Raw genomic sequence first — 27,839 nt, 5'->3', positions numbered from 1 at the left:
ATATATATATATATATTTTTTTTTTTTTCAAAATTCGTTCCATAATGTAAGACATCTTCTTTATTATACCAATATATACGACGTGCATCTCAAATGCTTCTCTTTGTCATGATATTATTTCTGTCCTTCTTTTTCTTTTTCCTTTTCATTCGGCGGTGCGGGTGCGGGGGGGTGGAGGTGGAGGTGGATAATATACTCAGCCCATAACGCGTTCGGGCATCAGTTTTCCAACGTTGTCCGCATGTGATCTGAATCTGGTAAACGATATCCCCCCCCCCCAGGAAGGAAGGAAGAAGAAGATGTTCTCTCCTCGAGGGATCCGTCCCTCCGTCCCTCCGTATCCCGCCCCTCGACCGCAATCAAATCCCTCGCGGTCTGAAATAAAAGGAAGAAAATCGCCCCGTAAATCATAATGGACCTCGGAGTCCCCCCCGAGGCGAAGGGGACCCGCTCTATACCTCGTGTTGTCGTTGCTGCTGGTGGTGCGTCGCGACGCCCCCTCGAAGAAAACCTCATATACCGTAGCGTACCGGTGGCTAACGGTAATCCAGATTCTCCGCGGAACGATATTCGGCGAGGAGAGGGGGGGAGAGGAGAAAAAAAAAAAAAAAAGAAAAGAAAAGAAAAGGTGCTCCTTTGAACGCGGGGTGTAATATGTACATACGTATATACCTATGTATATATATACACACGGCGTTGTTTGTAGTCGAGGGTACAAATGAACCGGCAAATCCCAGCCTCTTTTTATTCCCTTTTCGCTCCCTTTCTCACAATTTCTACTCCCCACGTCAACGCGATAAAGTATTCCCGCATTTCTCGTGTTCGACGAAAGTGGGGTAATGACGACGGTTGCCTAACGCCAGGCCGCAAACGTAATCGGTGTTGCCGCGCGTAAGCGGCAAGAAAATCGCATCTTCTTCGACGCGAGACGATCGTTTGCAATCGGACATTTTCGACGTCGGACTAACGAACCTCCCATCTAGTTTCTCGCTCTAGATCCTTTTCGGATCGTTCCGAGTCCTGCAGGAATTGAAAAAACAAGAAAAAAAAAAAACATTTAACAGGATAACCGAAAACTCCTTTGATTTGAGGTGGTTTTCTCGTTCGCGCGACGCGCTTGGGTTAGGTTAGGAATTGTTTTTTTTCCTCTTGTTACAATCGTTTTGGCACAAAGTAACTATTTTTTCTACATCATCTTTCCTTATCTTTTTTTTTTTTTTTTTTTGCCATATTTTGGGCGCGTTGCTTTACGGCGAGAACTTTTTGGAAGAGGTGGCCACCGGAGCCCCGATTGTTGTTATATTCGTTTTACATCGTTTGACTCTGATTTGAAATCTAACCTCCCGCGGATGAACTCGAAAGCTTACTTGGAATACGGAGGAGACGGTTAAACATTCAGGACCTTTTCATTCGACGAACCTTGGGGGTCCTTGAACCGAGGGAGTATCGAACTTGGAAACCGCGGCGCGCACGTTACGAATGAATCAAGAGAGTCATTTAATCTAAATTTCAATTATTCGTCGTTTTACCGACTCCATCCGGTTCCCGTCAAATTCTTCAATCGAAGGAAGTTGAGGAACCGAAAATCCCGACAGAGAGAAAAAGGCACCTGGGGACTCTCTCTTCGTTCATATGGATTTTTTTGTCGTCCCCCGAACGGGTCGAATTACGTTTACAGGAAACCACGCGTTATACGTATGTTCCTACTTTCACTCCTTTTTTTTTTTGTTTGTTTGTTTTGTTTTTTTTTTTTTTCCATTCCTGGTACGCAATTGAGGATCCGTTTATTTATTCATACCTACAATCGATATCCCCATTCTTCATTTCACCCTCGACTTCATTTCGCCCGACACACTTCAACAGATTATTTTACACCTCCGCTCCTCCGCACGCCAAGGACGATCGAAACGCTTCGAATTTGTTCCTCGCCTTTGCTTTTTTTTTTTTTCTTTTTCTCTATACACTCCACGTTTCGCACGCGAACGCGATGTCCTTCGGGGCTACTAAGGTTTCTTCCAAGGATCTCAACTTCGGCCTAATCTGACCTAACCGAACCTGGACTCGCTCCCTTTTAGTTCCGGACTCGTCGATATCGCCGGGAGTCAATCATAATCTCGTCACGGTGGTGATCGACGTTCTCCCTAATTTTTACCGCGAGATAGACGCGTCCTTGTATTCCGCCATCTATGTCTCTAATCCGGAAGCCTCTCCGAAGCGATTTTTCACCTCCTCCGAACGACGTCGACCCCGTTTTACCCGAACGTCAACGTTTGCGAGATCGTCGTAGAAAAATTGTTTCCACAGAACGGAAATCCGACGACATCTGAGCAAAAAAAAAGAAGAAGAAAAAAAAAAAAAAAAAGAGGAAGCGGTAAAAAAAAAAAAAAGAAGAAAATCGTACAACTCCGCGACAAACAATCGAAACGGATCGCCGATGAGTTCAACGATCCGAACGCCGCCGATCGAGCGAAACGAAAAAAATCGTCGCAACAATAAAAAAAAAACAAAAAACAAAACACAAAAAACAAAAGAATCGCGCGGGTTGCACGAAAGTTTTCGAGATCGTCGAGATGAGAGTAGTCTCCGTGAATATATATCCCCATATCCCCGCACATACTCCGCTGGGCTTTACGGGAGTGAAGAGGGATGAAAAGGGATCAGAGAAAGCGAGGGGGCGGGGGGTGCGGAGAGCTGAAAGGACCGGGGGGAGGGGAGGTATCTATTTTGTCTAATGAGTTGTAATGCTCGCTCAACGAGGCCGCTCGAGCGTGATTCGACTCTGCAGGGCTTTCTTGCCCTCTCGTCTCCGCGACCCCCTTTCACCCCCCCTTTTCGCCCCCCACCACCCCCCACCACCCCACCCCTCGACCCTTTCCCTCGATCGTTTTGCGAATCAGTGACTCAAGTCCGCATCGGCCTCGGCGTTGCCGCGTGCGCGCCCGCCGCGTGTCTGAAATTTGCTTTGCTTTTGTTTTGTTTTTTTTTTTTGTTTTTGTTTGTTTGTTTTTTTTTTCTTCTTCTTCTTCTTTCCTCGTGCACAGTTTGACGGAGGGGGGGAGGGGGGCGCGGGGGTCGGATTCTTCGGTCCGAATAACGCGCGTCGCTTTTTATATTCATCGGCGAACTCCCCGAGATTACGGGGTTCGGACTTACGGGAGATTATCCGCATAGGTATTATCTCATACATACGTAACTACCAACGATAGCGGAAGAGCGTCGCCCGTGTGTTTGCCTTGTACTCCGCAGTGTTGTACGTCGTCAAGCCGGCGGTCGCGTTGCGGACCGTTCAAAGAGACGGGGAGCCGCCCCTCGCACCCCTCGCCGTTCCCCCCCCCCCTCCCCCGCCCCCCCTCGTCGTCGCCGTTGAAGAAGGCTCTGAATTATTTAAAAAACGTCCCTCTCTCCCCCCCCCCCTCCCTTCCCCCCCTTGGGGCCCTCGGCGGTTTCCTCCGGTTTTTGCTACTTCTGCTGCTACCGCAGCTCGCAGCTTTCACGGGGAGACCCGCGGTGAGCCTCCATTCATGCTTGTATATATATATATACATTTGGGCTCATTGTAACCTTCTGTGTGCACTCGCCCCCTTTGACTCGACTTTCCCTAGCTCTGCAAAGATCATAAAGAATATCATACCGCATCGGCTACGCGTATACGGTTTTCGTTGAAACTTTGCGGCTGGAAGAGGAAAATATTAACCGCCCGAGAGTTATTCGTACCGAGGAAGCGATTCTAGAAGACAATTTTGAATAACTTTTTATTGAATTTTCAATAACTTTTTATCGAATTTTGAAAAACTCTCTCTGTATCGAATTTTTGAATAATTCTTTATCGACTTTTGAATGACCCTTTATCGAATTTTGAAAAACACTCTCTTAATCGAATCTTGAATAACTCTTTATCGAATTTTTAAAAAATCCCTCTTCATCGAATTTTGAGTAACTTCCTCTTTATCGAATTTTTGAATGATTCTTTATCGAATTTTAAAAAAATCCCTCTTTATCGAATTTTGAGTAACTCCCTCTTTATCGAATTTTTGAATAATTCTTTATCGAATTTTGAATAATCCTTCATCGAATTTTGAATAACTGTTTATCGAATTTTCAAAAACTCTCCATTCATCGAATTTTGAACAACTCTCTCTTTATCGAATTTTGAACAACACCCTCTTCTATCCTTTCCAGGAAATCAAAACGGCAACGCGAACGACTATGCAGATACGTTTACAACCAGATCCTAACCGCGAAGTGCACTCAGCTGAACGGTTCCTGGCCGGAGCCCGACGACCCCCGTTGGAACAGCGGCGAGTACGCCGATCTTTTGCCCGACTGGTTCCCCACGAACACCAGCAACCTCACGAGTTTCTTCCGAGATAACGCGACAGCGACAACTGCCCAGGGTGAGCGGTCGAACTGAACCGGAAAATCCTCGCCTCGTTGTATCGCAACATTTCGTCCGGATTTCTTTTTTTTTTTCCTTTTTGTTTCCGCAGGTGAAACGCTGAGCCCGGTACTTCCGCCCTTCGAGTTATGGCAGACGATTCTCATAGCCCTGTCGCTGGCGATCTGCATAGTCCTGACGGTCGGGGGCAACATTTTGGTACTCCTGGCTTTCATCGTCGACAGGACGATCAGGCAGCCCAGCAATTATTTCATCGCCTCGTTGGCCGCTACCGACATGCTTATCGGTGAGTGCGGAGATTATTCACTTGCCAATCGGGATCTTTTCGAAACTAAATATTTCGTACCATAAGCGGTGAAGTTTGGATTCAATTTTATTTTCAGCTTCTCGTTTGTGTGATATGTTCTTCTTTTTTCTTCGACTTTCTGGCTTATTTTCTGTTTTACTTCATTTGTTCATTGATTTATTTTATTAGTTTATTTACTTACTTATGAATTTCTTTATTTATTTTCTTCTTCTTCACGCTTTATTTTTGGTTCTGTTTATATTTTTGTCTCTCTTTGTCGTTTCATTCGGTTTTTGTTTACCTGTAAGTCTCGTGATATTGTTTACCTGTTAAGTTGATTTTGTATGTTTTGGTTTGATTCCCTGTGGCCTTTAGGGGGCCTTGCCCCAAGGTCGAATAAAGATGCTTTTCTCTCTCTCTTTCTCCCTCTCTTTCTCTCTCTCTCTCTTGAGAGCTGAGTGAGTGAGTTATGGTCATCTTTTACAGTTGGAGCGGTCTGGGGATTAGGGTTTTCAGTTTTCTATTTTTTTTCTTTTTTTTTGCTATCACTGCAATTTGCTTCAATTGGCTTTCATTTAATTCACTTATTATCTACCTTTAATTTTGTTATATCTGCATTTTTTTTTTTCATTTTATTTCGTGTGTCCACTGTGTACAACTATTCCTTTTTCGTATTTTCAGTGGTCATTAAGGAGCTTTCTTTCCCGTCTCTGTCTCTCTCTCTTTCTCTTTCTTTTTGTTTCTTTTTTCTTTTCAATATTATCCCCATCCTAATTTTTCTTTTATTATCTTTGTCAATTTTTTGTATTTCTGCACACATATTTCACTATTATTTTTATCTTCATTTTTGCCATTATTCCTATTTTTAGTTTCCTTTTATTTGCATATCTCTTCGTTTTTTGTCAGGTTTTCTACTTCTATGGGTTTAATTTCACTTTATTTGATATTTAGTTTTCAGATTTTAATGTGATTTGTTACATACTTGTTTGTATGTATTTTATGCCTGTGGTCCCCAGGGAGATTTCTCCGGGATTAAATGAATTTATATCTCTCTCTCTCTCTCTCCCTCTCTTATATTTTTACTTTATATTGCCTGTCTCTAGGTTTCGTCATTCAGCTTTTACTTTATATTTTTACTTTATATTTTTACTTTTGTTTTTACGCCGCAGCTCGCCTCAGTTACTAACTGATGTTTTTCTTCTATTTCAGTTCCAATTTTAGTTTCATTTTAACTTCAGCTTTGTGGTTGTTCAGTTTTTAGCATTAATCTCATTATTGTATTTGTTTATCTTTCTGCCTTGTTCACCGCTGTCTTTACTTTGTATTATTTTGTCTGCGATATTTTTTTTAATGTTTATATATTTTCTTCTCACGATGTATTCTGATTTTCTCTGACCTTCAGGTGGCTTTACCCAGGGTCAAATAAAGCCGCTTCCTCTCTCTCTCTATTTCTTTATTTCTTCTATTTCTGATTTTTATTTTTTATTTTTAATTTTTTCATTTTTATCTTCATTTTTATTTTTATTTTTATTTCCATTTTTGTTCACTTTGCGTTATCTTACTTTGCTTTTGAGTTGTTTCTGATCTCTTTACTTCAGTTTATATCTATGCGATTTATTTTTGTTATTTTTTGTTATTCTTTGCTATTTTTTAGCTCTTCAGCTTTCAGTGACTTTTGAGTCGATGGAGCGGTCTAAAGTATAACTGGCTGTGGTCTTTAAGGGGTGTTACCCTTCGATCGAATAAATTTTCTTCTTTCTCTCTCTCTCTCTCTCTCTCTCTCTCTCTCTCTCTCTCCTTCAAAGCGGCGTATGTTTTTGTCCCCCAGGCACCGTCTCCATGCCCTTTTACACCGTCTACGTACTGATGGGATACTGGGACCTGGGCCCGCTGCTCTGCGACCTCTGGTTGTCCGTCGATTACACGGTGTGCCTGGTCTCGCAGTACACGGTACTGCTGATCACCATAGATCGATTCTGTTCGGTGAAGATAGCCGCTAAGTACAGGGGCTGGAGGACGAAGAACCGTGTGATCTGGATGGTGACCATCACCTGGATAATACCGGCCCTACTGTTCTTCATCAGTATATTCGGCTGGGAGCACTTCGTCGGCTACAGGGACCTACTGCCCGGCCAATGCGCGGTCCAATTCCTCAAGGATCCGGTATTCAACACAGCGCTGATAATCGGCTACTACTGGACCACTCTCATAGTACTGTTCATACTGTACGGTGGCATCTACAAAACGGCCTACGACATGCAGAAGAAAAGCGAAGCCAAGCAGAGGAAAATGCAGTCGATGGTGGCCCTCAGCGCGGGCGCTATGTCCGGAATGGCGGGGCGCGCCGCGGGCATCGGAATCTCGAAAACGCAGAGCACTCTCCTGAGCCAGGACAAGCCGAAGGCGACGGGGACCGGGACCGTGTCGGGAGCGGGGGCCGGAGCCCAGGGGGCGCTGCAGATCCCGGCGAGCGGCGGCGCCGCCGGCGCCGCCGGAAGCGGGTCGGGCGACGCGACCGGAAATCAACGAGCCTCAACGAGATCCGCCGGCGGCAGTTCCGCCCCGGAATCCAGCGGGAAACAGCAGAGCGCTTCGGGGGGCCCGTCGGACCTCGAGAAATCCGAGAGGTCGAGCAGTCCCGCGTTCGACTCGGACGAGGACAGCACGGTGGGGCCGGCCCAGCAGCCGGCCAACCTCGGGAGGAAGCCGAGGTCATCGCTGGCCGGTCTCGTCGCCAAGTCCGGTGCGCTCCAGGTGTTCGGCGGGGCGAACGGGAAGGCGAACGGAACGGTGCCGGCCGCGGCGGCGGCGCCGCGGCCGCCGCCCGAGGAACCCCAGGGCGTCCCGAGGGGCCAGGGGCTTCCCAAGATCCAGGAGCAGATCCCCGTGGACCCGGAGAAATCGAGCAGCACCATAACACCGGATCTCAGGTCGCCACCGCCGCGGGGCAACGACAGTTCGGAGAGCCGAACCTACAGCGAGGACTCGTCGGAGGCTACGCCGGCCCCGCGGCGGGCCCTCCGGAGCTTAGGGAACCAGACTTCCTCTTTACCGACCGTCGGTAACGCAGGACAGCCCCTCTCCGAGGGCTCGCCGGTCTGGTCGGCCTCGGAGAGGCCGAGGGGCCCCGAGGCCCCCGCGGGGGGCCCGGCGGCCCCCTACGACGCCCTCACGGGACTCGACGGGGCCGATCTGAGGTACATGGACGAGAGTTCGGTGATCGTGCCGAGTCCCTCGTACGAGAGTCCGCCGTCCTCGTTTTCCTGCAGTCTGGCTAATCCCCTCTCGACCGCGCCCCCCTCGCCGATCCTGGGGAACTCGGGGACCTCCGCGGCGAACACCAGCCTCCTTCAGGCCGCTCTGATAAGGGCGACCGCCCAGCAGGCCGGAGCCAATCAGCAATCGTCCTCGCAGAGTCAGATCGTTGCGCAGGTGGCGCATAACCGTCAATCGTCGCACGCGAACGCCTCGAGTCAAACGCATCCGCCGCGTGTATTTATCACGCAGCAGAGTCACGCGGCATCGCAGACGTCGCCGATAGTGAGCAAGGTGAACACCGAGGTCACGGTGAAGGCGGAGGACACGAGGAAACAGCAACCGGTGACCACCGTTGTGAGCGCCACGCCGCAGGATTCGTCGAACGGAGCTAACGAGAAGTACCCGGATCTCCACGTGACCTGCAGAGCGACGGCCGCCGGACAGAATTCGTCGCCGAGCAGCGCGGTGCCGACGATATCGGGGACGACTAGCGCGGAGGGTAAGCGTCGTCCTTGCAAGAAGGACGAGGTATGCAACGAGGGCGAGGAGTCCGGATCGAAGAGGGACTTCGTCAAGACGATCGGCAAGCGTTTGAAGGTGAAGACGCAGAAGAAGGACCCGACGGTGGGCCGTCAGAAATCGAGGACGGAGAACAGGGCGAGGAAAGCGTTCAGGACGATATCGTTTATCCTGGGGGCGTTCGTCGCCTGTTGGACGCCCTACCACATACTAGCCCTGGTCGAAGGATTCTGCTCGAGTCCGCCGTGCACCAACGAACACCTTTACATGTTCTCGTATTTTCTGTGCTACGCCAACAGTCCGATGAATCCATTTTGTTACGCTCTGGCTAACCAACAGTTCAAAAAGACGTTCACCAGAATACTGAAGGGCGATTTGCACATGACGTGAAATGTGCGAATAAAATTTCGAAGAATCGCTAGCGGATTCGCGATGCGAAAACCGCGCAAAATCGTCAAAATATTCGAAACGCCGTAGTCCTTCCCCTCGGTATAATGCTTATATTGTAATTAATCATACTATAATTAATAATACATTATATCAAAATAACGTTCTGGCAAAACGCCAGTTTCTAGTCCGAATTATACAATAATAATAACAATAAATAACAAATAATAATAATAATAACGATAATAATAGTAATAATAATAAATGTATATACATACTTGTACTTACGTAAGTATCTATCTTGTAGGTATGTAACGGTAATTCGTGTAGAGTATATAGGCCTGGACAATAATTTAAGTTTATAAGATATAAAAAATGGGGTCGGATATATAGGAGAATGAATGAATTAACTGAAATTAACGCCGTATGGGAAATTGGGGGGGGGGGGGGGGGGGGGGATCAATTAAAACAAAAAAAAAAGAACCAAAGTAAATGACGGTAAAAAAGAAGGGGAGATTGAGCCGATGTGTACATAGTATTATATACTTATATATATTACACGTACATGAATGATATATATATATATATATATATATTAAAAATACGATTATTATTCGCGCTATAATGTTGCCTATATACCGAATATATTGTGTAAATAATGTATATGTGTGAATACCTATATAAATATCGTTAATTAAATGATGGGGAAATTGTAGAGAGAAAAAAAAAAAAACAATGGAGGTCGTGTAACGATTTCCGGGTAATATGTTGTAGTACGAAACCTGAAGAGAAATCGCACGAGGCGCGTGCGTAAAAGATATTTACATGTACCATAAATTATAATCGGCACTCGTTCGAACGCAAAGAAAAAAAAAAAAAAAAAAAAAACCAATAAGCTAATTAATAGAATTAATTCGTACGATAAACGTCACGTGACTACTAGACCTAATCGATATACATATAAAGTAATTCGTACAGTAGGAGTATATGAGGCTTTGGATGGAGTGAAGTAAGAGATGATAACGAAAGAGAAAAGTAAACACGAGACGCGCGACTCGAGGTAAACAAAAGAAATAATAAATAAATAAATAAAAGAGAAATATACCATAGACGCCGTATGGACGTCGTACATTAAAATATCATATATAGTACTTGTATTATTAATATCGTTAAAATTCATGGGCTGTAATTACGTTATAATAACTGTATAGCACGATCTACGAGTGTCCTCTCGTAGAACGCGCATCAGCGAAAGACGCAAAGTGATTGATTAATTGATTATTATCGATCGATTGAATTGATTGATTGATTGACTTCGGTGTCGTCTGTATTCAAGTACGTTAAGAATGTTCGACTCTGCGATTCTAACCTCATCGGCACCCTACGAAGAATCTACATTCGATACCGTTATACATATATATATACATATATATATATGTATACCGATCCGATTCGTTCGCAGAAGCGATAAAATTGTAACCAATCAACCTCACGGCTTCAGTAACGCGACTTTATAATTCGACCGCTTTGGCACGTGTTGATTGTTTTTTTTTTTTTTTTTTTTTGTCACACCACGCGAAATTGTTCCTTCATTTGTTATCGAACATTGAACGCGCTAACAATGAGAAATAATAATTCGATCGTTGGGAAAAGGTCGTGAAAAAAGGACGGAAACGATCAGGGCGGGCGCCTCGCCGTACTGACAACGAGCCCCTGTCAGGGCGGCTTCATCCTCCCTTCGGTTTCCAACCCTTTTTTTTTGACGCCGGTTTGATCCCGAAATAAAGTAGATATATGTATATACAGATATATACATACGCTCACAATAATCAAACGACGCTCCGCTACCGCAAAAATATATTATATAACTATGGATAAACGATATTGTTAAAAAGTTGATTGAAGAAGTCGAAAGAAAATAAGATAAGATTAATCATTACGAATAACAGTAGCGACTACCGAATCCGTAAGCACACCTATAGAGATATATCGTCGACAATAGGGCTTACGATTGAGCGTAAAATTGATCATTGATGTTTAAATTATTCGTTGGAACTTTCGTACCGATGATATGAAAGCTTTGTTGTACATATGATGCAATTAACTCTACGCATAATAGATTCTAAGCGATAGATTAATAGGAGAAATGTATACCTTGTAGAATATAAACGATTGATAGAGATCACGTTTTTTCATCCTCGATAACATCCTTCGTCGTACCCCGATCCCCGCGTTATACCACGGCGACGACACTGCGAGTCGAAAATTATTGCGCGGCGAAAACAAAATCGAACAAAATCGAATCGATAAATAATATCGACCGATGCTCACCGACTTTGACCAGCGGAAGTTTTAAGGTTAGGTCGCGCTTCCGGCGCGCGACTTTTTTTCCAATAAGCCAGCGACCCCGTCGACCGTCGGTAAGGAAGGAAACTCCGTCGGTGTTCGTCGAGAACGATTGAAAGTCGCGCATCCAGCATTCGGCGCGCGTTAACAAAATGCGCAGAAATCAATGCGGTAGTAATTTTCGCGAGGCATGCGCGCCGCGGGGCGCTTCGTAATTCCTCGCGAAGCGCGGAGGGTGATAAACCAGGGTGAGAATCTTATCGAAGATTGGATCCCCGAGAGGGTGAGAGTGAGATAATAATTTCCCAAATCGGTCGAGAGGAGCGATCAAAGAAATCCGAACGGGTCGGCGACGCGGCCGCGTCGCTTGTGGTCGAATCCGCGGGTCGGTGATAATTTCGAGAGAGAGAAAGAAAAAGAGAAAAAGAGAAGGAAAAAAAAAAAATACTCAACACGTGCGGGGATGTGTTGAGCCCGGCCGTGCGTCGTTGTATAGGTTCCAGTGATACGCCGCCGACGACGATTATGGACGAGAATCTGAGCAGAGGGTACGTCCAGTTGGGCAAAGCCAGGGGTATGAACGAATTCAAGTTCACCAACGGTTTCGCCCACCTATCGCCGCCCGTCGACAAGTGCAACTTCGTCTATCTCGCCCTGGTCCTGGCCGGGGCAGGATTTCTCCTCCCTTACAACAGGTAACGCCGTAGTCGTATAATAACGCGAGGACACCATGTGTTCGCCTCCGCGGAGTCATCGGTCGAAATTTTTATTCGTTCGGACGGACGTCGATCGATTTTTCGAGGTCGATTCTCACGTTTTTTCTCCCGAGTTTCATTCAATTTTTTCAATTTTTTTTTTTTTTCCAGCTTCGTTATAGCCGTGGATTATTTTCAAGCGAGATACCCGGGGACGACGATTATCTTCGACATGTCGTTGGTTTACATCACGATGGCCTTCTTCGCTGTGTTCGCCAACAATATTTTAGTGGAAACTCTGTCTCTGAACACGAGGATAACCTTCGGTGAGTTATACGACACCGGAAACCTATAATCGATTTTCGTGTCACGTGGGCTCCGCAATATCAGACACAATTTACAGGATATCTGGTGTCCTTCGTGACCCTCAACTTCGTGGTGATTTGCGAAATATGGTGGGAACTTTTCGGCGTGGCTGCCTCCTACACGATCAACCTGGTCGCCGTGGCGGTAGTGTCCTTGGGATGCACGGGTTTGTAGAAATTCGCATAGAATCTCAACTATGCCGCCTACATGGGAACCGCCATCTTGAAAAAAAACCCTACCTCATTTTTCAGTTCAACAATCGAGCTTTTACGGTTACACTTCGATGCTCCCCAGCAGATACACTCAGGCGGTGATGGCCGGCGAAAGTGAGTATAGATTCGGTGAAAAAAATCCGCCCAATTTTATCGAGGAGTTGAAACGCACGAGTTTCGAATTTTCGTCCAGGCGCCGCGGGTTTCTGGGTGTCGACGAATCGCATAATAACGAAATCTCTGGTTGACGACGAGCGCGGGAACACATCGATGTTCTTCGTGCTCTCCATATTGACGATCGTCATGTGTTTCGTGCTGCACCAGGTCGTGAGGCAGACGGACTTCGTCCAGTTCTACATCACGCTGTGTCAGGAGAGAAACAGGATCACTCTGGAGCCGACGGAGGACGTCGGTCTGGTGAGAATTTCGTAGCGACGAATAAAATGGCGGACCGCCGAGGGGGAGGGGGGGGGGGAGTCGGAGGCGGCTGCTGACGAGGTTTCGTCTTTCGTTTTCAGATGGATCCTCTGGAGCAGGTGGGAGACCCCGCCAAGGGTCAGTACGGGGTCCTGAAGCTGCAAACGAGTCCGTTGGCCGCGGATTCGGCCGGTTCCGGGAACGCGGACAATGGCAGCAACGGTAAGCGTCCGGGAAAACTTTCATTTATTTTTCGACGCGAAATTCCACTCCGGAGATCTCGATATAGCGATTGTCTTTCGACCCGCAGGTCAGTACTCGGCCTTCTCCTTCAGTAATCCCGTTTACGAGCCCGGCGCACCTTCCGGAAATCCTCCGGGAAGCGCGGGTCCCACCTACAAGGTCGAAGACGTCGTCATACGGACTCGAGGGACATACGGAACCCGCACCAACAGGCCGTGGTCGGGCATAAAAAGTGAGTGCGAATAAAATTGCTAAAACTATACTCAATTTCTGTACAGTAAGTTGAAGTGGTTCGGAAATTTGGATTTTTTAACTAGAAATGTTTGATGAATGGGATAGAAAAACTCCAAGGATTTTTGGGTCGTCGAAGCCAAAAGTGGAGTATTTTGAAAATGATTTTTGGCAAACTATTTCCAACGTCTTTTGGCCTCGGGAACGAGAATCCGTTGGGTAAATTAGGCTAGGCGTATAAGCCTGTCCTTTCGATGATAAATAGGAAAGAAAAACTCCAAGGATTTTTTGGGTTCTTGAAGCCAAAAGTTGAGTATTTTGAAAATGATTTTTGGCAAACTATTTTCAACGTCTTTTGGCCTCGGGAACGAGAATCCGTTGGGTAAATAAGGCTAGGCGTGTAAGCCTGTCCTTTCGATCTACTTTTTAGATAATCGCAGTCTATTTTTCATACGTAGTGGAATAATCTAGACGTCTATCGAGCTAGCACCGCCACAAGAGAAATATTGAGTTTACTATATGTAATAATCAAGTGCTAATTAGGTGTTAATTATATGCTATAATATCTAATCTAGTTTCGTTTTTCACGAGTAATGAAATTTTCTATTTCCAGGGGGTTTGTTAGCTCGACTGGAGGTAGCCAAATTGATAGCCCCGTACATGACGAGCATAGCCGTAGCTTATTTCGTCACACTCTGTCTCTACCCCGGAATAGTATCCGAAATAATATCCTGCAAGTTCGAATCCTGGATGCCGGTGATACTAATGGCCGCCTTCAACGCTGCGGATCTCCTGGGCAAGGTATACCGAGTCCCAAAATAGCTAATATTTCGCATCCCATTGCGATGCGGGGGAAAAAATGATGTTTTCCCACCCGCCAATTCAGTCGAACCCCCTCGATAAATTCTAAAATTTGTTCTCACCTCGTTTTTCAACTGTTCCAGGTTCTCGCTTCTATCCCGTACGAATGGACGCGTAGGCAATTGTTGCACTTTTCAGGTGCTCGAGCGTGGCTGATTCCCCTGTTTCTGATGTGCGCCATCCCGAGACGGGCGCCAATATTGTCCGGCGAAGGTTACCCGCTCCTGTTTTCCCTGTTGCTCGGTCTGACCAACGGGATAGTCGGGAGCGTTCCCATGATCCAAGCGCCGAGCAAGGTCCCCGAGGAGCACAGGGAGCTGACAGGTGATTTTTCGACGATTCGCCAAATCGCGAATAACCCACTTTTACAGGTTACCCTCGTTCCCGACTCGCCGGATTTCGAGGTTATAAAACGTTTTCCTCCATTGTTTTTTTTTTTTTTTTCCTCTCAGGGAACATAATGACCTTGTCGTACACCACGGGACTTACGATGGGATCCTTGTTGGCCTACATGCTCGACGATTGCCTGGGTCCCCCGCTGCAGACGAAGGACATCTGTCCGAAGGTTCGAAAGGTCGTGACCTCTGTAATGAACAATGGAACGTCAGCTTTTCCGATCACCTCGTTAGCGAGCACTACGGTATCGTCCGTGACCACAGCTGTTGTACCGGTAATAGAAAAGATAACGAGGATTCCTAAGCTCCAGAAAGCAATGGCTACCGCATTGACGGCCGTAATGGCGACGACGACGACGGTATTGTCCAACGAAACGATCTCGCTTACGATAAGCAACAGCACTATTCTGAACGCGACGACGACGGTTTTGCCGAAAATTTTATCGAACGCGACCACCGTGGCGAGCAACGCGATTCTCCAGCATTAAAATTAGTTTCTTAGACGATATTGATTGTAAAATTTATCTACTTTATATTATATTGCGCGTCGTTGGAATGCGGGGAAGGGAGAAGAGGGGAAACGATGTGCGAGCGAATTTGTTGAGCGTTTGAAAAATTTTGTTAGAACAGGCGATATTTGTGAGGTGGGCCGGAAACGATGGACGAAAAGTTTGGTTTTTCATTCTTGAATTTTATGTCCAGCTTTGAAACGAGGCTGATGTTTATGATAACAATAAATTATTATTGTTATTTTTATCACTATTATACCCTTAAAATATATTATAGATATACAGTACATTGTATAACATACAAGGGGAATTCTACGTTATTTCGACAAACCAAAAACGGAATGACGCTCTTAGAATTTTCCAGCGATTCTTTTTACCATATAGCCCTTGGTTGAAAACTTTTTTTTTAATTCTTTTGTCCAGCCGTTTTTGAGTCTTGTATTTTTTAAAAACTGTAAAACTGGAAACAGTGCGGTGATAGAATTTCTTTGAAAAAATTCTCGAAAAATACTGTGGCCAACGACAAACATTTTTGGGTCATGAAAAAAAGTGTAAAGATTTTTTTTTTTTTTTGTAATCATTATCTTTTCGAATGAAAGAAAAATTAAAGAGAATAGAAAAAAAATCGCTACATCTTTTTTCATATGCGAAAAATGTTCGGATGGTTGGCTCCAGTATTTTCGAAAAAGTCAAAACTCAAAAACTCTCGGGTGGGCAAAACGATTTTGAAAAAAAATCACTAGAGTGTTTTCAGCCAATGGCAACGCTGAAATAAATCGTTGGAAAAATTGAAAAGGTCGACTTTTTTTGGTTTTACAATAAATAACGTGGAATTTCCCATATGTATACGTTATGTGACCCGTGAAAAAGTGCTATATGAATTATGATTGTTATTATACATAACGACTACCACTCTCCCCTACTATATTAATGATAATGATCGCGTTATAATAATTCCCGTGCAGATTCCCACACACATAAATATAGGGCGTTGATGACAAATTGATCCAACCATTTTGTGTACATGTATACTGGATCTTAAAATATTATTCATTACTGCTGTAAAGAAACGGTCAAATTTTGGCGTGGGGATGAAAAAAAAAAGAAAAAAAAAACTATTGCAGTGTAAATATATATATGATGTATAATTACCTTTGAACCAGATATCACTCGCTGCGGACGCATATAATTAACGGTCTTCGTTTGGAAAAAAAAAAACATCAAAAAATGATACGTTATACGATTCGCGTGCGAGAATCAAACACCTAAATAAATATTATATACCAATTTCACGCCTCGCAAACGGTTTCGTATGTAGGCAAAAAAAAAACTCATCGGTTCCAAGTTTCTTTTTTAAATATTTGATGGTTATATGTATACCAAGGAATGGAGAAGGAATGAAAAAAAATGAGATTTTTGAAAAAAAAAAAAAAACATCGTGGATATCAAACGAGAAAAAAATACTAACTGGGTACACGTGCGTATAACGTGGCGTGCGTAAAAAATCAATGCGTATAATAAATATTATTACTGTTACTATTATTATTATGATTGTTATAATTATCATTATCGTTATTATATATACTATACTAATTGACTAGCTAATTGATATAATTATGGGAATGTATATACTGTAGAGTAATAATTAGCTGATGGATTGCCGCAAGTATTTTTGTAATTTACCGAGTTTTTGATCGGAAACGCTTAATTAATAAAATTAATTTCCGCTGTACGGTAATGAGTCGCATATACAATATGATATATTATATTGTATCAGCTTAATGATACGGTAACAATAATTGATGTTATATAATTGCTAAACAGTAAAATCGACGTCGATATTTCCATGTCGGAGTCGCAATAGTAAATCCTATAATCTGTACCTAGATAGTAGTGCTGTAGTGCGGCATGCGCGACATTGCAATGTATGAAGAAAAAGAAAAGAAAAGAAAAAAAAAAAGACAAGATTAATTCGGTACCTACTTTGTAAAAACTGAATTGCACGAATTCTAATTTCTTTGTTCATTTTTTTCTTGCTTCTACATTCTGATTATTCCGATGATAGACATATCCAAAATTGAAGGAACATAATCATTATGGCGTTTAGTGTGTAATATAAAAGAAAAAGAAAAAATCAACGCGCCTGTAATTTTTAATCTATACACTATAATATTACTTACGGATTCGGAATTGATCCGCACCAAACTGAGATAAATTTCATTAAATATAATCCGCTCAAGAAAAGAAGCACGAATCAATATCGATCTATATTTTCGTATCCTTTTTTTCTCCCCCCACAACTCTTCGTTTTACGCTAGTGACATAAAATTTTGGGAATTCTTTGTGATGATAATTTTAAACACCGTGTGGTCGGATCTGTCTTTCATTTTCTCTTCAGAAGAAAAACTAACGCTAGATCCGACGTCACTGCAGTACAAATATTTTGTTTTAGGTAATCATTATAATTGTCGACCGATAAATTGAAAAATTGGAAGAGAAAAAAAAGAATATAGTTGTGAAGCAACACGATGCAGGCTGGGGTTATTTGGATTTCTTCGGTAATTGATATTATAATGAAATAATGTATAAATCTAAATTGCGATCTATATTTTAGGTAATTGGAAATCGATGTTATATATACCGTTGATTAAATTAAGAAAGCTCATCAGTGAAATTGTTACTCATTTATTACATGTAAGGAAAGAAAAAAAAAAAACAAACAAACAGAAAATCAAAAAGAGAAAAAAAATTTCATTGTATAAATAATTATGCGATCTCCATTATAACATGTTGCGTGTATGTAATTCATGTCGATGATCGGTCAATGAATAACCATTACCAAAAATAAAAAGTTCAATTATATTTTTCATCTTTACAGTCCTATATTGATGCGAATCCGATATTAAAATACAAAGCATCACTGCCTTGTCAGCATTTTTCATTTTTTCCCCCATTTTATCTTGAATTATTTTCATTTTCTCAACTGATTTTCAATTGATTACTAGATCTCCTCTATCTCCTGCTGGCGCCAAATAAAATGCAGGTGAATTAAGATGATTTTAGATTTATTTCAGGATTTTTCCAAAGTTTTTCCAATTTTTTATCCATTTTTTATTTATTTTTCAATTACCGCAACTTTCCCGAGGTCTTGAAGTCGCCTAATGATATGCAATCGAAGTGACACCATCTCAGATTAATTTTCAATTTTTTTCTAATTTTTTCCTGATTTTTTTTAATTATTTTCATTTTTGCCGCTACTGGGTGAGACTGGGCCCCTGAAACTCTTGGTACGCCCATATTCTATTAACCACGCCTCCATTATATTGGCCACGCCCCTAAACGGGCCCGAATTGACACGTAGCGCCATCCCACGGGACCTTCTGAACTAGATGTTTTTTTGAGTTTCTTACCCCTCGACGTCAAGTAACCCGGAGCTGTTAATTGTCTAGTTCGCCAATATTCCGTGGGATGGCGCTACGTGTTAATTCGGCGTATTTAGGGGCGTGGCCAAGAGAATGCGGGCGTGGTCAAGAAAAAAGGGCCTTAGCAGAAGTTTCAGAGGCCCAGACTCACCCAGGGGCGGCACAAATGAAGAATAATTTTTAAAAATCGAGAAAAAATCGGAAAAAATTAGAAAAAACTGGAAATAAATCTGATATGGTGCAACTTTGGTTGTACATCATTAGAAACTATAAATGTTGATAGGAATGAATTAGTTGAAAGGTTGTTAATGACATGGATATCAATACATCTATGTTAATGCGATGAATTTAAAAACACGGAACGTTTTAAGAACAGATTTAATTCTACAATCTGTGTTCTTTATTACAGTTATTTACATGTTATTGAAATTTTAACGCGCCATTGACATGGGAGACAGAGAAATGAGTTTCTACACAGCTCGAGTATTTCTAGTCGTGGTTTGACCCCGCCGTATCCTACACCGTTTGAACAGCGTGGGGTTCGAATACTATTTTTATACTTCTCAAAAAAAAAGTAATGTACACCTAGAAAAAATATAATAGTTATTGATCAGGACGTGGGTATAAAAAAGCAGAAGCTTAATTAATTCAAGCTACGTAGACGATTATCAGTTGCCAAGAACGTGAGATTGGAAATCCATTATCATGCGATGAGTGAAACGGCGGCGCGGTTACAATGCAGAACCTGTCGCATTGTCGTCATCCATATTTGGTAATATATCACTCGACGAATCGTTTATCCTGTCCATATTCTCAATCGTTGCGGCTAATAGCCTCAAATCATCCACCCCGGACATGAGCTGCCTGTAATCAGATATACGTATTCGTAAAAGAAAGTTCTAGATTTCGGGTATCGATAAGACGAGAGAATTGGGTATTCTTTCCTAACTCTGCAATCTGTGCTAACTTTTGTGAATGTAGAAATACAAGTACGACGATACGAAGTAGGTTAAGGTCCAAAACTGAAACTTGCAAAAGCATCCCATGCGATAAACTGCTTATTACCTGAGGGACAATTCAGCCGTTGATGCTGCAGTCTTCAGGTCATTGGCAATTTTCCTCATACCCCGATTGGGATTTTCACTGCCACCGTATCCAGTTTCCATCTTAAGCTGGAGTTCCTCGTTCTCCAACCGTAACGCCCTAATTTCTGTCTAAACCAAAGCAGAAGCTATTCAAACAGGATCTTGTGTAAATAATGCTTATTAGGAAACAATTCGCATCGTCTTTCGCCACAAACGTACAAATTTAATTCAAAACAGGTCAACAGAAAATTTTCTGCAATATTTTAAACAAAAACAGCAATATCTCATTACAGCGCGTAGGTTCACAAAGGAAAAACTGTTACGCCCAATCTTTACACCTTTTTATTTCAGTTCTACTTACTTTCAGTATTTTGATATCCTGTTTCAGCGAAGTGACAGCCCCCTCTGCGTTAACTGCTCTCCTCTGAAATAGATAATAAATAACCTTCAATGATGGGGTCCGAGGAATTTGATGGAATAAATTCTCTAACCAGAAAAAAAGAATCTGCTGAGTACTTACAGTGCTGCGCTTGAGATTATCTTCCACTTGTTCGATTGTTTTTTCAAGATTCGTTAATTCTTCGTGGTCGACGGATTGCCTCGAGATTAATTCGGACTCCAACAATTGTATTCTGAAACAGTGTCTCCATTGAGTCTGCGCTAGAACTTCCCACCAAAAGAACACATCGGAAAACTAATCTCCGCTTACGCTACTGGCGAGAAATAATAGCTCACCTTCTGGATTGCTCGCTTAATTGCCTCTGCATGATTTCTTGCTCTCTTCGAAGTCGTTCATTTTCTAAGATGATCTGAAAAATAAATGCACTAGTTCGTGTAAGTCTGATACGATTAACTAGGTATACGTAATCCTTGAATCAGAAAAAAGTGAGACAGGGTACATAGCGTGCAAAAATACAATACCCTCTGATTGACCTGTTCCGGAGATCCCAGGCTGTGACAACTTTCATTAGGTAAGCCAGTTCTGTTATGAATCGGGCCGTCGCTCAAGAAATCTGGTAACGACTTGGTGACATCGGCTTCTCCAGTTTGAGAACCGCTCCTTACAGATCCACCGGTATTGCTGTTGTTATCCTCCGCAGGAGGTAATTGTAGGTCAAACGGAAATCCTGAAATCAATAAAAACTCTCAACTAACAAAAGCATGCTCGGAAAAGACTGGAGCAAGGCCTGCCCAGCACTTGACTGTCTGTACTTTTCAGGGAGAAAAATTGATTCGGGACAATGAAAAAAACCCACCAACAGGTCGGGACCAACTATGTGGATCCCCGATGCGACTCTCGAGATTAGGTAAGTTCAGTGCTCTACGTCGAGAAGCATTCAATGAGGATGACTCATGTTGCGTCCTTTCCACTCTTTCATCCCTGTCACTCCTTTCGCTTCTCTCTAAGCTTCCTGTGAGATCGAGAGATAAATCACTGAGAGTCTCCGCATGGCTTTTTTTTGGATCACTCCACTGTTTGTTTCTCTGTTCCATGCTGTTTAATGCAAAGTCTGGTAAATTTTCCATCTCCACAATCGGTTGAGGACCGGCATTATGATTAAGGTAGCACTGTTCGATGACCAAGTGATCCTGAACAAAGTCCGGTAACTCGACTGGGTTTCTAGGGTACACAGATGCTTCATTGGGAGAGTGAATGACTTCTGCATTCGCCGTTGGCAACGGATATATTTTTGGTCTAGCTCCTGTATGTTGGTGATTAATGTGCGAGTCATTCTTCAAAAAATATTTGAAGCTGAACGGGTTTTCCTTCTTGCGTGGTAATTTTGGTTCTGAAATTAAAAATGTGAATCAAATAATTGTTGTCCCTAAATTACTGTGCAACGATAGAACTCTCCAATCGATGCTGTGTTTCAGCTGTCTGAGGTGAACATCTGTAATAGCCTGAGAATCATCGGTCAGGTTTCAACGTGTGAGGGGGTAGTATCTAGCCCAAGAAAGGTTGAGATCTGTCATTGATATGATTACACGCAATTGAATACAAATCATTAAACCTAACCTGCCGAGCTACTGGCACCGGGCTTCTCCTTGTCAGATTTGAGGGGTTGACCAAAAATCCCAAGGTCAGGTTCGGCAGGTTCTCGAGCAGGGCTATTTTCATCTTCGGATGAAGATGACATTCTTGGCTGGGAAAGAAATCGCGAATACGGTTGTGACGGCTTGTCTTTGTTGCCACTACCCTCCGCCATCGCAATAAACTTTTGTCGTAGTTTCGTCCCCCACAAACTACGTTGTTTTAACGCACACGCACAGATAGCCAACTCAGGGGATCGGTGTTCGGGTTACATCAGTGGTTCGGGTCGAGTCCCGTTAAATAAATTCACCCTTCAGCAAGTTTTTCAAGCCAAATTGAATCGGCATGCGTGCGTTTTGCAGGTAGAAAACGAGCATGAGGTCCGTGTGAAAAATCGCAGATTTTCAAGTGTGTTGAAAAATAGCGTACGGAATACTTATAAGCTAGTGACCATAACCATGATCGAACCTAGTCCACACGCTGTTATAATTCTGGGTACGTGTAATCAAGGACTACAATGTAAAATAACATAATGAGTAGTCGAACTTTTCGAGTATTTAAAAATACAATCTATTTTTAAAATGAAAACGAAATTTCTCAAGTGTATTTTCTGACGTCCGACCGAAGTGCACAAGACCTATCGCATCGTATCATCGGATTCCACAATCCAGTCAGCCATAATAAAATATTTTCCGTCCATTACAAGTAATTACAACAAGAAGAGAGCCTTGACAAATGACAAAATCACCGGATGCCCACGTATACATATGTATCAGTGCCGAACACCCGTCACCATTCATTTCGTATAATAGGAAACATCAACGCTTGGGTGGCGAGTTGGCGACCATCAGAATAAACACCTGCAACTAACCTTGCAGCCTCTTTCACTTGATACACAACACCAAAATCCAAAGAACAAGTGCTGTAATGTAAATCCAGGTGAAACAAACTAAACGCGAATACAGTGTTGGCTATCGTCAACGTAATAATTGATATATTTCTCCATATATGTTTTATCGTGGGAATATTTTCATTTCACCAGCAATAAACAATGTATTGTCTACAATGGTTGATTCCGGTGCTTCTAATTCCAAAACCAGTGAACCCGGTACTGCTCCAGACTCATGTGATGTTCATGATTCTCTATTTGATTGGATTTTTCCTAGAAAGAAAACCCTGCACTATTTGTAGCGTTGTTTTTCTCGCTGCTGTCTTCCTCATATGCTACAGTGGTATCGGCAACTGCCTGTTTTGGAGTGTCAATTGCGACAGCGTTAAGTGTGACTATGGTTAAAGAGAAATAAAAAATTTTAATATAGGGGTTCTCAAACTCTCTAAATCAAATTTCAAAAAAGAAACATAATTTTGTAATCATATATTTACATATATGTACATTATTCTCTATTGTTTATTTTATTATTATTATTATTACTATTATTATAACTATCCTTATCATTAATACAAATGTTGTTACAACTATGATTAATATTATTGATATTGCAACTAGCCAAAAAAAGGCTTGAATATGAATTTAACACTGAAAAAACAAATAGGCATTAGTTTTCGTTTTTAGCATTTCCTTGAGCCTATATTGAAATTTTTTCAGTCTCAAATATAGCAAGTTGACAGTTACAGCTATCAAGATTTTGAAACTAATCATTCTTATTTTTCAATGATCCACTACATACTTGAAGTTTGTGGAAAAGATCAACAGTGACAAATGAATTTGTTTTGTTTCATATTCTCAACTCTTCCATCGAGCAAAGTTAACACTATTGATTCAATATTTTATTCCAATCTGCATGTCATTGCATAATTTTAACGCAACTGGAATCAGATTCAGATAATTTTATTGAATGATAAGGGAGTCAGAACAATAAGCATGTATCAATCGTCACCACGAGACTAATTATGACAATCCTTTTATCTGTTTCATATCAACTCACAGAGTAGTATGGATTGTATTGTATTATGGATTTTCTATTCATTGACATAATGTATGCAATATGCAGAATATTCTGACACTATCTACCTTTGGTGACGATAATATGGTTGAATAGATTGTCATATTGTGCATCGTAGAACCATTTTCAATTCGACCTTACCGAATATAGATACGTCAGATTCAAGATAGATTGGTTTAAAGAGTTATAATTGTGGGAAATATTTTAAAATAAAAACAAAAAATCACACTCAGCTCCGAACATAGTGGTCTTGTATGATTCTAACAATGTTGTATCATGTATACATACGATACTGTGATAAGTGGGTATACGTGCTCAAACAAATTGACTATTGAAATTCTAAAAAAAAAGTGATTCAACAGCAGACCATAAAATATATTCACGATTCATGCGTAGGAGCATACGATATTCATGTATTAATGATTATTAATATGACTAATTCCTTCCGATCGTGTATCTAGTAACTAAAGTAAAGTTGATTAGTGAAATATAGATAGTGTTTAGTGGTACTGTTGTGTTGCGTTTGCTGCAATTTAACTCTGAACCAAACGATGAATTCTATTTATCGTTAGAGATATCCTAAATATTGGGAATGCTGTATATAGGGAAAGTATTAGTTGCTTCTATGAAGAATACACTCATGAACACAAAACAAGTGTTTTTTATTACCTCAATATATTAGCTTAGCTCAGCCTCGCTTGAGGAAAAACCGATCGATCGATCAATCATACATACGTATTCAACAAGTTTGTTGGGATGACAGTCCTTGATCCCTTGGCTGTTTGGCCTTGATAACTTTTGGATTTGATTGAAGTCACTTACACCGAATGCTGGTGCCTCCGTAGCTTTTTCACAGACTTTATTCCACGTTCAAAAATATATTTACGTTTTTGTGATCTGTGATATACTTAACGAACTTAGTCTCTTTGAAATATGAATTAATGAGCGGCCAAAAAAGTAACACCGTTCTTGCTTATAAACGAGTTTTATTATATCTCATTCGAAGTAATTCCACTGAAGTAAACCTAATTTTCGAAAAAATTCTATGCAGTTTCAAAACCATCATGCAGTGATTCATCAAATTTCCAACATTTGATTTGAATTCAATGGAAACGCATCTTGATGCTCTGTATTTCACGACTTGCGCGGTCAAGGGAGGGAGAAATGAAAAAGGAAAATGGAAAGCAGGATTTTGACGGTTTTGTAGTCGCTGTTTGGTTTGACATGCCCCGCCGATTCTTACGTTCTGCTATCACCTAGTCAATTAATATAACTGTTCAAGATTGACCTTGTGTATTAAATAACCAATTCGTCGTTGATTTAATGAAGAATATCCTTATTTTTCGAATCTCCAAGTTCCATGAGTAGAGTATAATGTATGTATGTAGTATGTACATTCTCTGAATAGAACAAATAATTTTCTAGCTGAAAATGAGTTCACCAGGTACATCGAAGGTAAATATCAATCAGTTTATGAGTTATTCACGTCTGATCGTATTTCGTCCTGTTAAAGTGTTGATTTTACATTTGCTAAACATAACCTTTGCATAGTCATAATTTGCCTGCTAATTTCCACCAACTTTTTTTTACCATTTTTACGCTATAATTAAAAGCAACAATATTGACCCTTTCTATAATATCATGACAATTGTAAAATCACCTACGTTTTTCTGATCCTGAGTATCATTAAGTATGTTCATAATTTCAGCCAGCTGCTGCACCTTCTGTCCAGGAGTACAGCATCCGAGTTCCGAAGTAAGTAAAGTTTAATTTCTCTACTTAGATAAATTTTTCAAGTTCATGATTTATTGGGGTCTATTATATTGATGTATATCTGGGAACTGCTATTGGCATGGCGCATTAATCGATGAATTTGCATCTTACTTTTGTAGGAACAGTAAAAAGAAACACAATGTTATGCGTTTCAATGCTACATTAAATGTAGATTTTTCAAAATGGACACAAGTTAAAATGGAGCGAGAGAATAACATAAAAGAATATAAAGGGTTTGATGAGGAAATGCCAAAGTTTGGAGCAGGATCAGAATTTGGACGTGATGCGAGAGAAGAAGCTAGGCGAAAAAAGTTTGGCATAACCAGCAGAAAATACAAGCCAGAAGATCAACCTTGGATTCTTAAATCTGGGGGGAAAACCGGAAAAAAGTTCAAAGGAATTCGTGAAGGCGGAGTCAGTGAAAATGCTGCTTACTATGTTTTCACACATGCACCGGACGGTGCCATTGAAGCATTCCCCTTGCATGAATGGTGGCTATTTTATTTCATCGTTAAATCAACCTACCATACATATCAAAGATCTCGAATTTTGTGTTACAGACCGACTGTTACGATATTTCAGGTATAACTTCCAACCCATACAGAGGTACAAAGCTCTGAGTGCTGAAGAAGCGGAGCAAGAATTTAGCCGCAGAGATAGGGTAATGAATTTCTTCTCTCTGATGTTGCGCAAACGGCTCAGAAACGATGATGAGGGTGGAGAAGAAGACTCGGAACTGGCCGAAGGTGGCAAAGGAAAAAAATTGGGAAAAAAAGACAAGGAATTGAAGATATCGGAAATGGATGAATGGATGGATAGTGATGACGACGATTCCAGCAGTGATGAAGATAAAGAAAAGAAAAATTCAGAGGAAGAGGAGGATGATAAGAAAAAAAAAAAGAAAGCTAAAGGTAAGAATCAAACAGTTATGATTATCTGGTACGGTTTTTGAATGCAGCTTGTTCCGTGTATTGCGTATAGATAATGAAAAATTCATTGAAAATTTAAAATCTGATATAAAATTGAAACATGTCAATTGCAGAAGCAGAACAGAAAAAGAAGAAAAAGAAGAAGAAGGGTTCTGATGACGAGGCGTTTGAGGAAAGTGATGATGGTGATGAGGAAGGCAGAGAATGTGATTATATTTCTGATTCATCCGACTCTGGATCGGAACTAGAAAATCAAAAGGAAATTAAATCTGTCGCGGAAGAAGACGCCTTGAGAAAACTTCTTGCTTCTGATGAAGACAGTCAAGGTGAAGAAAACGAGGACGATAAGAAGGACGGAGATGACGACAAGGATGATGATGAAGAAAACAAAGATAAAGATGAAAAGGCAAGTACTTTGAAGATACAAGAACCAATGACTGAATTTGAAAATTACATTCGATTAGATGGCCATGCTTATATTTCGATTTTTTATTTTCAGGAAAAAGACAACAAGGTCAGTAAAGAGTCTGACAGAAAAAAAGATAAGAAAAAGAAAAAGAAACAGCCGAAGAAAAAGGATCCAAAGAAAACTGGCAATGGGAAAGATTCGTCGAGTGATTTTTCCAGTGATTCAGGATCAGATTCAGATATTCCCAAAGATAACAAAGACATTAAAAAGTCAAACAGTGCACAAAGCTCAAGGTCCGCGACTCCTGTGCTTCCAGGTGGCTCTTCCGATTCTATGAAAAGGAAACAATCCGGCTCACCTGACTTGTCACAATCGAAGAAAATAAAGTTAGACAATTTCAACACTGCTCCGGTTACGTCATACATCCCTGGAGCCAGGTAAATGAATCCGCAATCAATCATAGTAAAAAAGTTTTCTGTAACTCCAATTCTTTGGACTAAGTGATAACTGAGTGAAAATCTCAGTTATTTTCTTATGGATAAGGTGTTACAAGAGCCGAGCAATTCCTTATCTGAACAAGCCTAGAGATAAAATGTGGAGACGTATTTTGATTATGTACGAAAACCTTCACGGTTAAACCGTTGAAATTGAGCATTAGATCAGTGGCTCAATCCAACAATAAGTCTCCGATCGCTTAAGTAGTAATAATCGTAAATCCCCTTGTTACAGTGACTCAGGCATAACGGAAGATGCTGTCAGGCGTTACCTGATGCGAAAGCCGATGACGACTACGGAACTGTTGCAGAAATTCAAGTCCAAAAAAACAGGTTTGACTTCCGAGCAGTTGGTTAACGTTATGACACAAATACTCAAGAAAATAAACCCCGTTAAACAGACTATCAAAAATAAAATGTATCTATCTATCAAGGCACAGCACAATTGACATATGATCAAGACCTGCAATAAGTTTCTGATAGCAAAAAAATTGCATTCATGTCAGTAAAACCATGCATCATTCTGTAGTAAGACACCGAAAAGTGTGATGACATATTTTGAAAATAAAGAAATTTTCTCTTGTTAAAAATTCTCTCTTATTTTCACTCC

The 27,839-nt window shown here is 41.7% G+C and overlaps 4 protein-coding genes and 1 long non-coding RNA gene across 11 annotated transcripts in view; 3 read left to right on the top strand and 2 right to left on the bottom strand.

Moving 5' to 3' along the window:
- LOC105684959 (5-hydroxytryptamine receptor 2A) overlaps positions 1-11,610 on the top strand; it is a 46,305-nt gene extending 34,695 nt beyond the window's left edge. For 2 of the 3 annotated variants that reach the window (XM_048659057.1, XM_020853690.2), the window contains exons 3-5: positions 4,180-4,394; positions 4,488-4,682; positions 6,511-11,610. In XM_048659057.1, coding sequence (XP_048515014.1) covers positions 4,180-4,394; positions 4,488-4,682; positions 6,511-8,849 — 2,749 coding nt within the window. In that variant the 3' untranslated portion in view covers positions 8,850-11,610. Of the gene's footprint in view, positions 1-3,368; positions 3,508-4,179; positions 4,683-6,510 lie in introns of those variants that run through there. The other variant, XM_048659058.1, reaches the window with a different exon arrangement.
- Positions 112-11,117, bottom strand: LOC125501914. Its single transcript, XR_007279650.1, has 2 exons — positions 11,001-11,117; positions 112-375 (listed from the first exon to the last, which is right to left on the bottom strand). It is a non-coding gene; the product is annotated as an uncharacterized LOC125501914 (long non-coding RNA).
- LOC105693843 (equilibrative nucleoside transporter 4) lies at positions 11,423-17,983 on the top strand. The gene is made up of 10 exons (XM_012414046.3): positions 11,423-11,887; positions 12,059-12,213; positions 12,291-12,419; positions 12,505-12,579; positions 12,659-12,882; positions 12,984-13,104; positions 13,193-13,357; positions 13,970-14,157; positions 14,301-14,541; positions 14,670-17,983. The coding sequence occupies exons 1-10, from the start codon at positions 11,718-11,720 to the stop codon at positions 15,098-15,100; spliced, it is 1,899 nt and encodes a 632-aa protein (XP_012269469.2). The 5' UTR covers positions 11,423-11,717; the 3' UTR covers positions 15,101-17,983.
- A 924-nt stretch (positions 17,984-18,907) lies between these two features.
- Positions 18,908-21,848, bottom strand: LOC105693398. Of its 3 annotated transcripts, none has more exons than XM_012413280.3 (8): positions 21,646-21,848; positions 20,885-21,418; positions 20,550-20,755; positions 20,364-20,437; positions 20,149-20,260; positions 19,990-20,052; positions 19,609-19,757; positions 18,908-19,407 (listed from the first exon to the last, which is right to left on the bottom strand). In XM_012413280.3, exons 1-8 carry the CDS (start codon positions 21,833-21,835, stop codon positions 19,275-19,277), a joined length of 1,461 nt encoding a protein of 486 aa, XP_012268703.2. In that variant the 5' UTR covers positions 21,836-21,848; the 3' UTR covers positions 18,908-19,274. The 3 variants fall into 3 exon arrangements, with proteins under 3 accessions (XP_012268703.2, XP_012268711.2, XP_048514260.1); XM_012413288.3 differs by having other exon boundaries at positions 20,562-20,755; XM_048658303.1 differs by lacking the exon at positions 19,609-19,757.
- A 609-nt stretch (positions 21,849-22,457) lies between these two features.
- On the top strand, positions 22,458-27,819 carry LOC105693391 (general transcription factor IIF subunit 1). 3 transcript variants are annotated; one of them, XM_012413268.3, is made up of 7 exons: positions 22,992-25,079; positions 25,333-25,379; positions 25,517-25,888; positions 25,980-26,308; positions 26,440-26,732; positions 26,826-27,172; positions 27,465-27,819. In XM_012413268.3, exons 1-7 carry the CDS (start codon positions 25,056-25,058, stop codon positions 27,676-27,678), a joined length of 1,626 nt encoding a protein of 541 aa, XP_012268691.1. In that variant the 5' UTR covers positions 22,992-25,055; the 3' UTR covers positions 27,679-27,819. The 3 variants fall into 3 exon arrangements, 2 of the variants coding, with proteins under 2 accessions (XP_012268691.1, XP_020710800.1); XM_020855141.2 differs by having other exon boundaries at positions 25,514-25,888; XR_007279377.1 differs by lacking the exons at positions 25,517-25,888; positions 25,980-26,308; positions 26,440-26,732; positions 26,826-27,172; positions 27,465-27,819 and adding an exon at positions 22,458-22,599 and having other exon boundaries at positions 22,703-25,079; positions 25,333-25,380.
- Positions 27,820-27,839: the final 20 nt, after the last annotated feature.

Source organism: Athalia rosae, chromosome 7 (genome assembly GCF_917208135.1).
Source record: "Athalia rosae chromosome 7, iyAthRosa1.1, whole genome shotgun sequence".
In the NCBI taxonomy this organism is placed as follows: Eukaryota; Metazoa; Arthropoda; class Insecta; order Hymenoptera; family Athaliidae; genus Athalia; species Athalia rosae.
The sequence above is the reverse complement of the archived record's forward strand: the minus strand, read 5'-3'. Positions and strand labels throughout refer to the sequence as shown.

Excerpts from the sequence above, each read along its gene's own strand:
- LOC105693843 (XM_012414046.3), top strand. The coding sequence starts at position 11,718 with ATGGACGAGAATCTGAGCAGAGGGTACGTCCAGTTGGGCAAAGCCAGG. Across the intron at positions 12,883-12,983 it reads CGACGGAGGACGTCGGTCTG|ATGGATCCTCTGGAGCAGGT; the intron begins GTGAGAATTTCG and ends TTTCGTTTTCAG. Across the intron at positions 14,158-14,300 it reads CTGCGGATCTCCTGGGCAAG|GTTCTCGCTTCTATCCCGTA; the intron begins GTATACCGAGTC and ends CAACTGTTCCAG.
- LOC105693398 (XM_012413280.3), bottom strand. The coding sequence starts at position 21,835 with ATGGCGGAGGGTAGTGGCAACAAAGACAAGCCGTCACAACCGTATTCG. Across the intron at positions 21,419-21,645 it reads CGGTGCCAGTAGCTCGGCAG|AACCAAAATTACCACGCAAG; the intron begins GTTAGGTTTAAT and ends TTTTAATTTCAG. Across the intron at positions 20,053-20,148 it reads ATAATCTCAAGCGCAGCACT|AGGAGAGCAGTTAACGCAGA; the intron begins GTAAGTACTCAG and ends TATCTATTTCAG.
- LOC105693391 (XM_020855141.2), top strand. The coding sequence starts at position 25,056 with ATGAGTTCACCAGGTACATCGAAG. Across the intron at positions 25,380-25,513 it reads TACAGCATCCGAGTTCCGAA|TAGGAACAGTAAAAAGAAAC; the intron begins GTAAGTAAAGTT and ends ATCTTACTTTTG. Across the intron at positions 26,733-26,825 it reads ACAAAGATAAAGATGAAAAG|GAAAAAGACAACAAGGTCAG; the intron begins GCAAGTACTTTG and ends TTTTATTTTCAG.